The sequence below is a fragment of the Bombus flavifrons genome, chromosome 9 (assembly GCF_040668555.2).
Source record: "Bombus flavifrons isolate JBK064 chromosome 9, iyBomFlav1_principal, whole genome shotgun sequence".
Taxonomy (NCBI): Eukaryota; Metazoa; Arthropoda; class Insecta; order Hymenoptera; family Apidae; genus Bombus; species Bombus flavifrons.
Genome location: NC_138450.1, coordinates 12,018,506 through 12,034,367, shown reverse-complemented (window position 1 = coordinate 12,034,367; position 15,862 = coordinate 12,018,506). Strand labels below are relative to the sequence as shown.

The 15,862-nt window shown below is 30.4% G+C and overlaps 4 protein-coding genes across 5 annotated transcripts; 2 read left to right on the top strand and 2 right to left on the bottom strand.

The window, feature by feature from the left end:
• Nucleotides 1-4: 4 nt before the first annotated feature.
• On the bottom strand, nt 5-4,560 carry LOC138183483 (V-type proton ATPase catalytic subunit A). 2 transcript variants are annotated; one of them, XM_069120421.1, is made up of 12 exons: nt 4,425-4,560; nt 3,474-3,589; nt 3,286-3,398; nt 2,832-3,197; nt 2,701-2,757; nt 2,543-2,637; nt 2,210-2,481; nt 1,944-2,127; nt 1,746-1,863; nt 1,370-1,650; nt 1,097-1,286; nt 5-1,016 (listed from the first exon to the last, which is right to left on the bottom strand). In XM_069120421.1, exons 2-12 carry the CDS (start codon nt 3,553-3,555, stop codon nt 924-926), a joined length of 1,851 nt encoding a protein of 616 aa, XP_068976522.1. In that variant the 5' UTR covers nt 3,556-3,589; nt 4,425-4,560; the 3' UTR covers nt 5-923. The 2 variants fall into 2 exon arrangements, with proteins under 2 accessions (XP_068976522.1, XP_068976523.1); XM_069120422.1 differs by lacking the exon at nt 4,425-4,560 and adding an exon at nt 3,959-4,095.
• A 952-nt stretch (nt 4,561-5,512) lies between these two features.
• On the top strand, nt 5,513-8,126 carry LOC138183492 (5'-deoxynucleotidase HDDC2). Its single transcript, XM_069120439.1, has 4 exons — nt 5,513-5,811; nt 7,041-7,165; nt 7,254-7,422; nt 7,512-8,126. The coding sequence occupies exons 1-4, from the start codon at nt 5,761-5,763 to the stop codon at nt 7,740-7,742; spliced, it is 576 nt and encodes a 191-aa protein (XP_068976540.1). The 5' UTR covers nt 5,513-5,760; the 3' UTR covers nt 7,743-8,126.
• A 1,128-nt stretch (nt 8,127-9,254) lies between these two features.
• Nucleotides 9,255-12,703, top strand: LOC138183485 (nicotinamidase). The gene is made up of 5 exons (XM_069120430.1): nt 9,255-9,643; nt 11,338-11,599; nt 11,824-11,970; nt 12,077-12,515; nt 12,593-12,703. The coding sequence occupies exons 1-4, from the start codon at nt 9,456-9,458 to the stop codon at nt 12,467-12,469; spliced, it is 990 nt and encodes a 329-aa protein (XP_068976531.1). The 5' UTR covers nt 9,255-9,455; the 3' UTR covers nt 12,470-12,515; nt 12,593-12,703.
• Nucleotides 12,704-13,219: 516 nt separating this feature from the next.
• On the bottom strand, nt 13,220-15,761 carry LOC138183489 (oxidized low-density lipoprotein receptor 1). Its single transcript, XM_069120436.1, has 6 exons — nt 15,631-15,761; nt 14,922-15,001; nt 14,508-14,726; nt 14,329-14,433; nt 13,733-14,024; nt 13,220-13,614 (listed from the first exon to the last, which is right to left on the bottom strand). Exons 2-6 carry the CDS (start codon nt 14,992-14,994, stop codon nt 13,461-13,463), a joined length of 843 nt encoding a protein of 280 aa, XP_068976537.1. The 5' UTR covers nt 14,995-15,001; nt 15,631-15,761; the 3' UTR covers nt 13,220-13,460.
• Nucleotides 15,762-15,862: the final 101 nt, after the last annotated feature.

Genomic DNA, 15,862 nt, shown 5'->3' with positions numbered 1-15,862 from the left:
GAAGTTTGGTCTTTTTATGCATAATGTTTATTTGTTTTTTACATATGGTACAATGGAAATGTCGAAGTTACTGGAACACTGTTTACGATGCGTCTTTCTTTATACTTTGTTTTCAACGATAAAAGATCCTGCACCTCAACAGTTCTAACATTTTGACACCCTTTTTTTAAACTTTCAGACCATATTTCAACGGTTTCAACATTTAAAATAACATCTACTTTTATGTAACGTCTGCATTCGTCACTTAACGCGACATTTACATAATATACTATTATAATACAATATTTAATACTCTTTAATTGAAATTCCATTCTTTTGTAAAAAGCTACCATTTCATCCCATGATACAACAAAATACAGAACGATTATGTTTTTTCTTTTTAAAAGAATAACATATAAGGATGAATGGAAAGCTTCTTATGATGCATTTACTCATTTTACATACATATGACAGTTTCTTTACACTGATCCTTCCATGATTAAATTCAATTTACAGCAAATAAAATCGGAAGCTTGAGTCGCCAGGCATCTCATCTTTTTTTCCAACAATTTAAATTAATTACATATAACTTCATTTCAAGGATTTGAAGTAGCTTGGTATAGTACTTAATATATAAATACTTATAGAAGCTGGAAATACATTTAAGGACGTCCTATAACCTTAGTGATTCAGCCATCACGTATAATTTTCTGTTTAAATGTTAGGTTAATACACATAAAATTATTGTAGCTTTTATATTTGTAACACTTTTTATATATACAATTTTCTTGTAATTATTGAAAACTAATATAACAGTTTAATGTGCGATACGTGATTACGAATGTTCCATATATTTTTTTTTAGTAGATCCAGGACATCCTTAAATGACCAGCATAAAGTTCCTGAATGTAAGGAACTTATGTTTGTATGAATGTTTCTGATAATTAATCTTCTAAATTTCTAAATGCCTGTTGAATATCTTCATATAGCTGATCAAAATCAGCTCTGATCTTTGCTTCGCCGTCTTGCACTGGATCCTAAAATGAAGAAAAAATATATAACATTTGTTACACACTTTTTAAAATGTATAAGTAAAACCATCCTAACCTATGCTTACCTTGAATTTCATAGAACTCAACTGATAGAGAATATTGTACATGCTATCCCTAATGACATTCCACGTTATTTTATTGTCTGATTGTGCCGTAGACTCGACTGCATGCCTTGCCATATCATAGAATGCTATCATGTTTCGTAACATTCCGACAGTTTTGTAGAATGGACAGAAACGATCGTATGTTGAATAACTACGTAAAAACAGAATAGTAAAAATGAACATCAATAATATTAATTAACATTAACATGACTATGGCAAAATGATAATTCGCACCTGTTTTGTTGCAAGAAATCGTCTTTTAGAAGTTTTGCAACTTCTAAAGTGATTTTATCTGTCTCAGCAAGAGAAGCTTTACCGACTAACTGTACAATTTCTGATAAATCCTCCTCTTCCTGCAAGATTTCCTTCACTTTCGTTCTCAGAGGAACAAACTCCGCGAAATTTTTATCGTAGAAATCGTCTAAAGCTCGAAGATATTTACTGTATGAAATAAGCCAGTTAATGGATGGGAAGTGTTTTCGTTGTGCGAGTTTCTTATCAAGACCCCAGAATACCTAAGAAATGGACAAAAAAAGCAAATTATATGGGTAAAAAAAAAATAAAAAAATAAGTTATGTAAATAGAAAATAAACATTAATTGCATCAGTACCTGTACGATACCTAGGGTTGCACTAGTAACAGGATCAGAGAAATCACCACCTGGTGGTGATACAGCACCTACTATACTGACAGAACCCTCACGATCAGGATTACCTAAACATTTCACTCTGCAAACAATATTTAACATTAACAATATAATCAATTAATATATACGTATATCGCTATATTAAATGAAAATTGAACTTACCTTCCTGCACGTTCATAAAAGCTAGCTAAACGAGCTCCAAGATAGGCCGGATAACCGGAATCAGCAGGCATTTCAGCCAATCGACCCGAAATTTCACGAAGAGCTTCTGCCCAACGAGATGTTGAATCAGCCATCATGGATACATTGTAACCCATATCTCTAAAATACTCTGATAGAGTAATGCCTGAAATATTTGACATAGGAAAGTGAAATACGTTGTCATCAAATTTGTACTGTCGTTTTCTTATTAATAGAAATACATTTACCTGTGTAAATGGATGCTTCACGAGCAGCTACAGGCATGTTTGACGTATTAGCAACCAAAGCTGTACGTTTCATGATAGACTCAGTGACTCCATCAATCTCCACTGTTAATGTGGGGAAGTCACGCAATACTTCAGACATTTCATTACCACGTTCTCCACAACCGACATAAACAATAACATCGGAGTTTGAATACTTCGATAAAGCTTGTGAAATTACAGTTTTACCACAACCGAAAGCACCCGGAATTGCTGTAGTGCCTCCTTGAACGCATCTGCAATTTTTTATCAATAAGTACCATAAATAGTGCATAAAGCAATTAAATAAATTCTTACGGGAAAAGTGAGTCCAGGACTCGTTGACCAGTAAGCAAAGGATGATTAGCTGGTAATTTTTCAGTAACTGGACGAGGTTGACGTACAGGCCATACCTGCATATGCAAGATCATATTAGCATGTATATATCAGTATTAAAGAAAAAATTATTTGCATACCTGAAGCATAGTATACTTGTGTTTTTCACCATCAAATTCTGTTTCCAAAATAACATCCTGTAAGGTAAAAAATATATATCAGATAAATAATTAGAATAATTGACTTGCTCACTTATTAACATATAACTCACAGATACTGTATAATTGCCAGCAGGTGCAACATAAGTTACAGTTCCCTTACTTTTTGAAGGTAAGATCATTTTGTGCTTTACTAATGTGTTCTCATAAACCACACCATACAAATCTCCACCAGTAATATGGCTGCCACTTTTTATATTACATGGACTAAATTCCCAAACAGTGCTTCTTGACAATGCTGGTACATTAATACCCTTTGGGATGTAAATAGAGCTTGTAAGCTCATTGATATCCTTCAATGGTCTCTGAATACCATCAAAGATATTGCCAAGTATACCAGGACCAAGTTCTACAGACAATGGTTTTCCAGTACGTAAGACAGGATCACCTACAGTTACACCACTGGTTTCTTCATACACCTGGAACAAAATATAAATGTAAATGACATAATAACATTGTAAAAATAATATGATAAATTTTTAAATATATCAAAATAGTTTATTATACCTGAATAGTGGCCATATCACCTTCTAAACGAATAATTTCTCCTACTAATTCATAGTATCCTACCCTAACCAGCTCATACATGGCTGATCCCGACATTTTCTCAGCTGTAACCACTGTAGGAAAATAAATATATGTATTAAAATTGAAAGCATAAATAAATTTCTTAAAAATATATATTGTATACTAACCAGGACCAGATACAGCATATACATAGCCAAATTTGGATTCTCTCTCTTCATTACTAATTTTTGATAACCCTTGGCTCGACATTGTAAATTGTTATTCAAGTAAAATCGACGAACAACTGAAAATATTTTGCATTATAAAATATAAATAAACTACATACTGAGCATATAATGAGAAACATTTATTTGAACAAAAGTTAAATTAATAGTATTCATTATGCATTTTCTATAAAAAAAAATATTATTATAATAAAATGCAAAGTATATATGGTTAATCATTCCAAGGAAGTGTAAGTTTTGATCTAAAAACAATTTTACAGAATTACGTTCAATTTGTGAGATATGATTATAAGATTAAGTTGATATCATTTCAGTCTGACATGTAATCAACAGCAACTAATCACACACCGACAAAAATATGACAAAAACGAGGATAAAAAGACAACGCTCGTGAACAATAAGTATATTCCGGAAATGAGTACTCTTACACGCGGCCTAAGTCAATTACGACGACGAAAATCGGCGAGAAAGTTGATGTCAGCTAACGCATCCATTCATCAGAAAATTCACGTGAGCAGTTCATTTAAAAAGTAGGCGTAGCCCTCTTTAAGCCCGCGAGACGTCTGCTCACTTAATAAGAATGTCGAATCCAATTGATGTATTTTGTCGTCAAATAGAACAGCTTAGCTCGTTTTCCGTGTAATTATATACGATATCGGTGATACCGTTTAATCGTGGACATCGATTAAAACATACAAATTCATGTCCGGATCGAAAAACGATGGCGCATTCAAACTGGCACGATCGATACTATACGCGCCAGTCTTTTCTGCAAAAATCTTTGGTTTCCTCTATATAGTACGAAATCATTATAATCGCTCTGGCTATATAGTAAATCAAGGCAAAGCATGGTAATCTACAATCAACGAAACTAAATGACAGTAAGAAACTTACGAGACGAGAAACGTATCGAGGTAAGTCCAGCCTACTACAGCGAGTCAAGCTTCACAATCGAGCCTGCTATCACAAGACAGGTCAGCTGACTGAACGATGTGCCTGTTTTCAATTATCTAGCTCGCTCTTTCGGTTAAAGGTAGCATTCACAAGTAAACGAAATTTTTATTATCTTTACCACGATTTTCGATTGTTATTTTATTACTTCACTTTGGTAACTCCAATCTTATTCTTGCTTAAACAAAAAGAACATCTAATATTTTAAAAGAATTATAATATTGTATAATAAGATTGTAATATCGTTAAAGAAAATTATGGATAATATCGAGAAAAAGATAAAGAGTAACTGTACCATTAAAAATGCGCGTATTGTTGCGTTGATTTTGACATATCGAATATTTTTAAGAAGGTATTATTTTGAACAACTAAAGGAAATTATATATTTTCAAGCTAATATATCACATATCCATATAACGCGCACAACAATTATAATTTGTATTCTGTTTATATATGCATGTATGTATGTACATATTCACCTTTGAAGAGTGCCAGACAGTGCTGATGAAAGGTGATTAAAATTAGAAATTACCAGGCTAAGGCAATATTTATTATCAGATTGTTATAATTCTTACGGATTATATATATTCTACAACATTTTCTTTTAAAAATAATCTAATTAGCCATAAACTGTTTAAGATTTTTCTCAACGAAGTTACACTATAAAACAAACATAAAGAAAAAACAAATATATAGTATTATTTTGTACTTTAATAAAAAAAATCAATATTTAGATTTAGTACTTTTATTTTGATTTAAATATGCTAACCTAAATTATTGAAGATATACGAATAAAACAATTGTACAATTAGAAAAAGAAAAATATACATAACTTCTATTTTCTTTGATTCGCGCGAATCTAAAATGCACTGTCTATATATCATTATATCTATGGATCGCCATCTTTAACATATTCACTTGCTAGAAAATTATGTAACCTAGGCAACGATGAGTTTGTGTTTGTGTGTATATGTATATGCTTTGCCGTTAACGTTTGGATAAATATATTATGCGTAAAACTGTAGTCAGTAAGGTAGTATGGTTGGTAGTCATTGTGGGTACAGTCGTTGTAGTGGGCGGAACGGAAGAAGTAACTAATTGTAATTCTTTAATCACATTGTCCTTCTATGATCATTTACTTTGATATTTGACAATCATTTGTGAAATTGATCAACATTTTAACAACACATAAAATCTCTGTTTTAATAATTACTAGTGATAGACGTGTATGACTGAACAATCTAAGTGAAAAAAATTTTTGCTTTGTAAATAATACATTATGGATATCAAGAAATTGCAAGAATTCATGGAACTGGTAGGCAGATTGAAGGTAAGATCAAATTTATTACTATAATCGAAATTCAAATTTTTGTAAAATGTCCTTGTAATAAATAGATATAAATCTACCATTTTGATGTATACATACTGTTACGAATAAAGATATTGACGTATTCTTTAAAATAGAATATGTAAAAAAAAGGCGAAGTTCGAACGTCTGGGGCGACCGCCTGTCCTTCATTACCTTCGGCTATGGAAAAGCAGATATCAACACTTTAAGGCGCCATAAATTAAACCTTCATCTGCATTGTGTGAGGACTAACGGTCCCAACATCTTGCGATTGCAATTGCGATTACCTGAATTCTATAATAGGAACAGGTAGCGAAACTATGGGAGGGTGCAGAAAGCTATGATCTCTCCCTCGCTAGAACAAAAGCTAGCGGGCTCTTACCTCTTGCGCGGCTGCGACGCCGAGGGTACTTGTTATTTATTGTATTAGGTTGTTCGAAAAGTTTCTTTCTTTTACAGACATGTCTTTTACAACAACGCATCTTTATACAAGCATGAAACCTAATTTGTCGAACGTTGTAATATTTATCTCGTAATATTTATCTCTTAATAACTTGTAAAAAAATCTAGTCGTTGATCCAATTTTAAGAATATTATTCAATTTTAAAAGGTATACAATTCTAACTAAGACTTAGTGTATGTTGTATACAAGTGGCCACTTTTGGCATTCTTAATTAGCTATATGTTATACTTTTGTACTAAATTATACCTCTTCCGGTATATTAAATACTATATATTGATTATATATATATACAATAATATAAAATGTAAAAAAGTAAACAGTAAAAAGCTGTCATATATTCTTTAATCATTCTTATTTTACAACATCTTGTCAATCTTATCATCTTAATCTTATCTTATTAATTTAATTAAATGTTTATACGTTATATTAGCTATATGTTATACTTTTGTACTAAATTATACCTCTTCCGGTATATTAAATACTATATATTGATTATATATATATACAATAATATAAAATGTAAAAAAGTAAACAGTAAAAAGCTGTCATATATTCTTTAATCATTCTTATTTTACAACATCTTATCAATCTTATCATCTTAATCTTATCTTATTAATTTAATTAAATGTTTATACGTTATACATTCACTTTATACATTTTTCTGTTTTTAATGATGATCTCAATTTTTTATCATGTGCCTTTTAATTATAAATCAAAGATTAATATGATTTTTGTTTTATGATTTCAGCATATGAAAAGAACAGGATGGGTTCATAAGAATGTGTCTGATCCAGAAACAATCGCAGGTCACATGTATAGGATGGCCATGCTTTCCTTCCTGTTGAATATTGACGAGAACTTAGATACAGTCAAGTATGAAATGGTATTATTTATATCATTCAGCTAGCAGCTATGTTGATGAAGGTTTTATCTCTATAAATTATTTTTTTGTCAAATATAGAATCATGCAGATGTCTTTAATACATGATTTAGCAGAGTGTATTGTGGGAGATATAACACCTCATTGTGGTATTCCACCTGATGTAAAACATAAATTAGAGGATGAAGCTATGGAAAACATTTGTAAACTCCTTGGAGACAGAGGACTTACAATATTGGAAATATTTCGTGTATGAATTGATATATATTATATATATATATAGTGTATATATATATATATGTTTTGGAAGTTATCTTACTATATTGTTAATGTTTACAGGAATACGAGAAGCAAGAAACCCCAGAAGCAAAATATGTTAAAGACTTAGACAGATTAGATTTAATTATGCAAGCATATGAGTATGAAAAAAGAGATAATATTCCTGGAAAGTTGGAGGAATTCTTTTTGTCAAATGATGGTAAGATAGGACATCCTTTTATCAAGAAACTAGCATCTGAAATTACTGCAACAAGGCAGGCTCTATGTAGCAGTTCAACTAGTTCAATATAAAGTTTTATCTGTTTGTTATGAAGCAAAACATCATAAATTTCATAACTGTATTTAATACCTATAATATATTAATATAATATTTTGATGGAAAATAAAGATAAATATGTTTAGAGCTACTATTTCAAATATATTTCCAATTATTGATGTAGCTGTATTTTTCTTTATTTTCTATGAAAATAAGAGTCTATATAAATATTTTATTAACAAATTTTTTAATAATAATATTTATAACAAATTTAATTAATGAAACTTACAAAGTATTAGATCACTGTGACAGATACTTTGAGATTTAATATCAAATAATAAAAAAAATCGTACCTTAAGCTTATCATATATTCAATTTATCCACTAATCTACTATGAATGGCAAATAAATTGTGCTAATTATTGTACGATAAACTGCAAATATGCAGATACAATAAAAAAGATAAGATAAATATAACTTTTAATGAAAATAAACGAAGATACAAAAATCGATGATAAGATAAAGAAAATAATTATTAATTAACCCTTTGAATTTCGTTGTTACCGCTGTGGCGATATTGTAAGTGGAACTAATAGCTGCGGTTGCATTATAAAATACGCCATAGCTCCGATTGTAAATAGTCTCGGGGTAGCTGGTAGCCCATGGTAAAGGTGATTCAGAGTTTCTGGTAGGTCATATTAAAAATTGCTGGGATTGCAAAGGGTTAAATTTATCTTTGCTTGATTTGGACGATATAATTATATCGATAATGATTGTTATTGTTTTTTGTTATTTGTCCGACAATTCGTATTTTATTCGTTCTTTATAGACTTACAGATTCATTTTTACCAAACCGAAAAGGATCAATAACATTCATGAAAAAACAGATGATCACCACTCCGTGGCTAGATCCTTCCAAGGAACTCTATTATAACATCTGCGGCTCTTAAAATTCGTTGCCCGAAACTTTTTGGCACATATAAAACGAAGATCATTGACTTCAAATCGATTCGAGACTTCTCTATTTCCTCTCTATTAATTGTGTTGTTTTTGAAATTTACAATCTCGTTAACTCGAACAACTACGTGAATTACTTATCGATACTGCATTTAAAAATAAGTACATTTTTTAGTAAACTGCGAAAGTATACTAAAAAAACGAATCTTATTGTTGAGAATATGTCTATGCAAATTTATATTTTTATGAATATAACTGAAGAAATGAAATCAGTATAGAAATTTATTTTCTTCTATACATATCATAAGGAGTTATTTGAATATTTTCTATATTTGTGCATATTGTGCGTATTCTGTAGATTTTTACACATCTATATATCTGTACGCTATAATAATAGCATATTTAATATCACATAAAACGTACTTTTAAATATACTGTTTTCGCTTAAGGAGAAACCCTGGATTTTACCACCTCTAAAAGTATATTTCTAAACGTGAATGATAGGTGAAAAGGTTATTAAATAAGAAATTTGAAAACTGTTATCGTAAAGAAACGATTATGGGTAATAAAATGTGTTCAGAATTAGCATTAGCCATTTGCTTCAATATCCGGTGGATATCCTCATTTGTATTGGTCATAAATGCTATGAGTCACGCATGGTTGATATTTGGAAACTAACCTTTACAGACGTATTTCTAGGAAAGAAATAAATAGGATATATAACATATATTAAGAGTAGACAAGTACCCCTATTTATAAACTTCTTACGTATTCTTTTTACGTGTTATTAATATGATAGATCCTTTGATGTATATGTTGAAAGATCCAGAAGGTGATTTTAATTTTGCAAATTTTCGTGCAATGTGTTCATTAGTTTTTAAGGATGATGATATTCGAAAAGATGAATGGAGGATTCGAGAGATTTTCGACGTATTTGACTTAGATAAAGACGGCGTGTTGAAGGAAGAAGAATTAACGAGGTAAATATGAATTTATGTTGTTATCTTTTTCTTTTTCGTAATGCGAAGAATATATGTATGTATATATATACTTACATACATGCTATGCCGTAATTGGTTCATTTAGATGAAGCTCATAAATTCGTATAATAATAATAGTTGTTATAATTCAAAGCATCTAGGAATAATTGGGACAAAATACAAATTAATTATTGGAATTGAGTTATATTAAGTTGACTAATAAGTCCCAGTAATTATACCTTACACAAAAAAATTCTGAAAAACACTGAAAAAGCATTAAAAAATGGTGAGAACTTCTGCAAGCATATACTGCCAGTATTCCAATAAAATAATGTATTATATTTAATATGTACATATTAAACCTGTGACTTGATCAGTAATACTAGTACTAAGTAGTCATGATTTAACTAACAACTAATGAGTATCTTTTAATAATGAACATCATATTATGTTTTCTCACATGTACATACTAATGACAAACATATTTAGATCCAAAAAATAAGTGTTAGAGTAATGTCAACGAAATTACTAAAATATATACTAGTACAGCTAACAGTTGGAACTTTAGATAGTAAATAATAACAAAAAGCTGAAATCCATAATATACTTAGTTATATATAATAAATTTCTTATATAGTAATTTTATAATATATGAAATAGCTTGTTGAATCCCGAGTACTGAATTATGTAAATAGTATAATAAAACATTAATCCATGGCACTGCTTTTATCAAGTAAAATGGTTATTTGCACTATAATGTATTTGTATCTGTAACGTAGCTGTATCTGTAACGTAAGCAGGTTGAACAGACTCCACTACTGTTTATAAGACAGAACAATCTGTCCTTCTTTTTTTTAAACGTTCTATTGCTATTTGAAATATTATGTCCATAACTTAAGATAAATCTAATTCAAACTTAGTCTTAATGTATCTTGCATGTATGATTATAAATTTGTGGTATGCATTTCTTTGCATGCTCAACATCTTTAATAAATAAATGTTGAAGTAGTTTATTAAAATACAAAAAATTATACTATCCCTTATACTTTAGTAAGTACTTGATTCACTATTATGAATGCTGACAACCAGTAATATTTTTTTATAAGGATACATACCCTCCACTATTATTTACGGTTCCTCTACAATATTTTAATAGATTTTTAATTTTTTTGCTCGAAGAATTCCTTTGTTTGGTGCAAACCAATCTGTGAGTTAGTTTTGCAGTTCCCTAATTTTTTTTGAAGGAGGCGATAGATCATCCACCATTCATCCAGATTATCGCGTAGACTCCAAAAATGCAACTCTTATCTTTAGGAATTTAAAAGTTATGCGCATGTAAAGTTGAGTGTTTTTAGCGTTTTCATAAAGTTACGACTTGCATTTCTGCGTATTTTACGTGATTACGTGATTCTACGTGTGGATTCTTCTGCGTGACGAAGATTATTAAATGACAAATAAAAAAGGTAATAATTTTATGTCTTTAAACCGAAGTTCGGTCAAACTTTCATATAAAGTTTTATATTTGTCATAAAAGAAGGAAACAAAAGCTGTCGAATATAGCAAATAAGCAATGTTATGATTTATGTGCATTCAATAGGGAATGTAAACTGCAAGAACTTATGGACCAAGATAATATTCATTTTTCTGTTTTAACACTGAATTAAATAAAATTATGTATTTTATTCAATTAACAGATTTGGTGAATGGACACGAAAATTAAGCATGCCTAAAACCGCTTTTTTAATAGTAGACGTTCAAAATGATTTTATCGATGGGACTTTGTCTCTTCGTACTTGCGAAGCCAAACAGGATGGAGCTGATGTGGTGAAGCCAATTAATAATTTGTTGAAAAATGGATCTTTCAATAAAATTATTTACTCGTTAGATTGGCATCCGGAAAATCATATCAGCTTTTACGAAAACTTACATTTACGGGAATTATGTCCTAATTCAAAGGTATAAAGTTGGAATTTATCATTTTATTGCAACAACATTGTATCATAATATTAATAATTAGACTGTGAATTTTTGTGCAAAATATATAAAATATCTAAATTATAATGCTTATTATAACATATAATACATATGTAAAACTCTATTCTCATTAAAATGTTAAAAATTTTTAATTTAAAACAAAATTTTCGCATGCTAAAAAATAAAACGTTTTTAATTATGCATAGATAAAAAGAGAAGATGCTAAGTTATTTGATACAGTCATATTTGCGGATCCTTATCTGGAACAGATTCTTTGGCCTAAACATTGTGTGATGAACACATGGGGAGCAGAATTACACAAAGATCTTGTGATTGCACCAGGTTCCATACAGGTATATGTATATCTTCGTTCTTTCATTATAGTAAAATATCCTAATTTAAAATTTATTATAAAATGAAAATAAACTATTAACATTTTAATTATATTTGTTTTTTTAGATACGTAAGGGTCAAAACCCGGATATGGAAGCTTATTCCGCATTTTTCGATAATAATTTTAAGGGATCAATGGAATTGCACGCAATTTTAAAAAAAGAGGGCGTGGATTATGTTTTCGTATGTGGTCTCGCTTACGACATTTGTGTAAAAGCCACATGTTTAGACGGTCTTCGGTTAGGCTATGCGATAGCTGTAGTCGACGACTGTTGTTGTGGTGTTGCAGAATCTAATACTGAAGAGACTAAACAATTAATTCTTGAGAATGGTGGTCTGATTACTAACAGTAACGACGTTATTGCAATGACAAATGAAGGAAAAAAAAGTCTCGTCTTGGCCCACAAAATTGCAAAGTCTATGACTTTAATTGAAAATTCTGCAGAACCGGAAAGATAATATTTTATAATTGACTGAGAAAAGCACGGGCTGTTTCGGAAACAAGGTTTGTTCTTAATATGAAAGTGATTTGAAATTTATTTTTAATTTTCTTGTTTCAACAATAAAATATTTCTTTTTCAGGAAATGTTGTTTCATACGAGCTTGATTAATCATTCCTAATTTATTGTACTTACATAATTTGCATTATTTATAATATTAGTTGAACTTAATGTACCAATGTACAAAGAGAAACGGTGGATGGTTATAAAAATGTATGTACTTAAGATATGCGTTACGTCCGGTGACTCTTTATACAAACCAGAATCTATCCCTCGGTGGAAGCGGCCACTAGCTGTGCAAATATAATTAGTCGGGCCGTAATAATCCTAAGGAACTGTCGTAAAACTAATTGTTTTAAAATATATTCAAGTCGAGACGGTTATTGTTCTTCTTTGACTTCTATGGTTATTTATTTTGGTCTTGTTTTCCTCTGTGACAGCATCGTTACCGAACTTCATTGTTTATCTGCTTTAGATCAATCAACATCTCTTGGCTGGTTTTCCATCTATTGATCAGTCAATGTCTTGACTGGTTTTTGTTCAATGATCAGTCATCAGTTGTAACTTACTATTTACACGTCTCCGAGAATACGTCTGTACGCACGTCGCATAATTATTTATATCTACAAAGTTGTTGGAATAAAGTATATATTATAATCTGTTACTTCAGTGTTATAATCAGTTAACCACTTCTATTATCCTAAACGAAAATTTATGACTCTTGTTTCTTCGCGATCGTGTCTCTCCGCGAACGGTCGAACAATATATATTTAAGAAATTTAACATACTTAACGTGAAAAAGGTGTTTCAGTTATACCAAATAGAAGCATATAGTAAGTATTTTTTAACTATATTAAATATGTACATATATCTTAATTTAGAATTAAATAGATGTACATGCAATAAATAAAACTAGTTACACGTTACTACATATCAGTCTATACTTAATGCTATTCGTTCATTAACATCCTTGCGGTTTTCTCAATTTTGTTTGCTGATTCGTCGTCTTTTGATAATTTGCAAGCGTATCTGTGTCTAGCGCCGCAATCATCACTTTGATAAGAGTATAATCTGGACGTTGTATTGTAAGACAATTTTAAACACCTAAATATACAATCACAGAATTATAAATATTTGAAAGTATCAAATATATATTAAAACTACGATAAGTGCGGTTAATCACTAATATTAATTAACAAAGCTAATTAACAAACAAATTTACCTGCCATCACCAGGGACAGTTTGTTTAGTATTTTGGTAAACTGGTTTTGCACTACTAGCCCAAATCCAAAGAAGACCTGGATTCAATCCCCCTGTCCAAAAGGTTTTGCCTTTTAATTTAGAATTTGTTTGTAAGCTAGCTAACACATCGCGCTTTTCGTCTTCCGTGTCGAATTCCAACAAATGGCCGCCCATTCCTCGGCAGAGACTAGCTGATGACTTCCAGTCAAAATCACGATTACTAAAGTGATAGCAGTTTTGACCAATTTTGGTATAATTAGTAGGGCAGGGCTCTGAAGAGGATAATGAATTTATAATGAAGAGAAGAAGTGAAGAAAACCTGAGCTCTTTTACACAATTGAACTAATATTATTAGCGAAATTTTACAAGTTACCAGTATTGATAAATATCGTTGCATAATATTAACAAGTTTGATAATAAGACAAGTGTTTCAAGTAAATTGTGCAAAATTACAATTTATCGAATTATTCTACTTTATGATAAATTATTAAAGAAAAAATCTATAATTTGCAGCTGGTAATTTGTAATATTAATTAATATTATTATAAATTATTGTGCAAAAACACTGTAATTTACCTTTTTTATTGATGTTTCCGGAAATCACATAATACAGAAGTTCTTCCGCTCTTCTGAGACGACTTTCTAGAAAATCCACTCTATAGACGAGCTTCTCTATCGCACCTAGATATAACAGAGAATAATTTGCATAATTTTTAAACGGATGGATAATAATTACATTAATACTAAAATTTTACCAAGTAGATAGAGGTCAGTTTCAGAGACTTCTCGTTTGTTTGGCGTCGATATTTTACTCGTTATAGTTAGGCTCTTATCTCCTAGTTTCATCACCTTCGACATCCTCGTTAATTTCGAATCAGAAACAATCCAATTTTCTAGGATCTCGCTCCATAGTTCTGGTGGTTTGATTATCGAAACATTAGATGAATTTAGAGCAGATATCGAGTACATATCGCCTAAAAATACATGAATAATTTTGTTAGGACATTTTTTCATTTATATGTCGGTATAATAATCGTATCTGCACTAGTCAATGTCTTCTCTATTGCTTGTCGACAATGCGTAAACCAAACGACGATTCGTTTCACGCCCCTAATCCTAATTCCAATGTAAACCCGACATATATAAATGATTTAGTTCTTTTCACATACCTGGAATTTCTATACCGAGGCATAGTTGGAAAATCATGAGGAGAAATAGACTAAGAGACATTTTATGCTTCATGATAAACCTGAAAGTAGGGAACGAATTAAGAAAAATATGGATACGGAAATACGGATTGACGTTTTTATTTCGACTGTGAAGGCTATCTTTAACTTTCCTTAAGAAAGTTTAAGTAGCCGGGACGATTGACTGCGTCATGCAAATCGTTTCTTGCTTAACGTATTTTAATTAATTTTTAATCGCTCACAATTAAATAGAAAATCGTATTTATATATTCTATAAATATTATATATAAATTATGACGGTGTGAGCGATTATTTTCTTAAATGAATTATTATTAATAGCTTGCGAATATTTACTCAATTTTATATTTTTATGAACATAATTAAAGAAATAGAGACGAAATAAATATATTTAATATTAATACTAATATTAAATTATACATTTAATATTATACTAAGTATTTTTCGCATTGGATATTTTATTTATTTTTATATATTATATTCATTGTGTAGGTTTTTACATCTCTAAGTAATTTCCCAAAAGTGCGTAAACATCCGCAGTTTAATCATTAACTACTAGAATTATCAATTTTTAATGTATACTTACATCTGCTATACGTATATATAAAAGATATATTAAGAAATAATATATTATATACACTAGAAAAAATGTAAGTAAAGAAAATTCACTTACGTAATATCTATAAAATGAAAACGACCTCTTAGTTATTATCATGCCACTCTTGTTTTCTCCTAAATGCTGTTCACCTGTTCGATCCGTTTCTGTTCAGAAGTCACGTAAAACTATCGAGAGCTGAGGCTCGTGCACTCTTCTGCGGGGCACTTTCTCTCTCCTCTTCGGAAGAATGAGTCACTTTCTTCGTTTGATTTGGCTGTGTCCTCGTATTTTTGCGATTACTTCTTCC

What these genes read in the sequence shown, in the direction of transcription:
- LOC138183483 (XM_069120421.1), bottom strand. Translation starts at nt 3,555, where the DNA reads ATGTCGAGCCAAGGGTTATCAAAAATTAGTAATGAAGAGAGAGAATCC. An exon ending in ATATGCTGTATCTGGTCCTG is followed by an intron (nt 3,399 to 3,473) that starts GTTAGTATACAA and finishes ATTTTCCTACAG; the next exon opens with TGGTTACAGCTGAGAAAATG. An exon ending in ACAAGTATACTATGCTTCAG is followed by an intron (nt 2,638 to 2,700) that starts GTATGCAAATAA and finishes TTGCATATGCAG; the next exon opens with GTATGGCCTGTACGTCAACC.
- LOC138183492 (XM_069120439.1), top strand. Translation starts at nt 5,761, where the DNA reads ATGGATATCAAGAAATTGCAAGAATTCATGGAACTGGTAGGCAGATTG. An exon ending in AACTGGTAGGCAGATTGAAG is followed by an intron (nt 5,812 to 7,040) that starts GTAAGATCAAAT and finishes TTATGATTTCAG; the next exon opens with CATATGAAAAGAACAGGATG. An exon ending in CAATATTGGAAATATTTCGT is followed by an intron (nt 7,423 to 7,511) that starts GTATGAATTGAT and finishes TAATGTTTACAG; the next exon opens with GAATACGAGAAGCAAGAAAC.
- LOC138183485 (XM_069120430.1), top strand. Translation starts at nt 9,456, where the DNA reads ATGATAGATCCTTTGATGTATATGTTGAAAGATCCAGAAGGTGATTTT. An exon ending in AAGGAAGAAGAATTAACGAG is followed by an intron (nt 9,644 to 11,337) that starts GTAAATATGAAT and finishes TTCAATTAACAG; the next exon opens with ATTTGGTGAATGGACACGAA. An exon ending in AATTATGTCCTAATTCAAAG is followed by an intron (nt 11,600 to 11,823) that starts GTATAAAGTTGG and finishes AATTATGCATAG; the next exon opens with ATAAAAAGAGAAGATGCTAA.
- LOC138183489 (XM_069120436.1), bottom strand. Translation starts at nt 14,994, where the DNA reads ATGAAGCATAAAATGTCTCTTAGTCTATTTCTCCTCATGATTTTCCAA. An exon ending in AACTGACCTCTATCTACTTG is followed by an intron (nt 14,434 to 14,507) that starts GTAAAATTTTAG and finishes TGTTATATCTAG; the next exon opens with GTGCGATAGAGAAGCTCGTC. An exon ending in ACTGTCCCTGGTGATGGCAG is followed by an intron (nt 13,615 to 13,732) that starts GTAAATTTGTTT and finishes TTGTATATTTAG; the next exon opens with GTGTTTAAAATTGTCTTACA.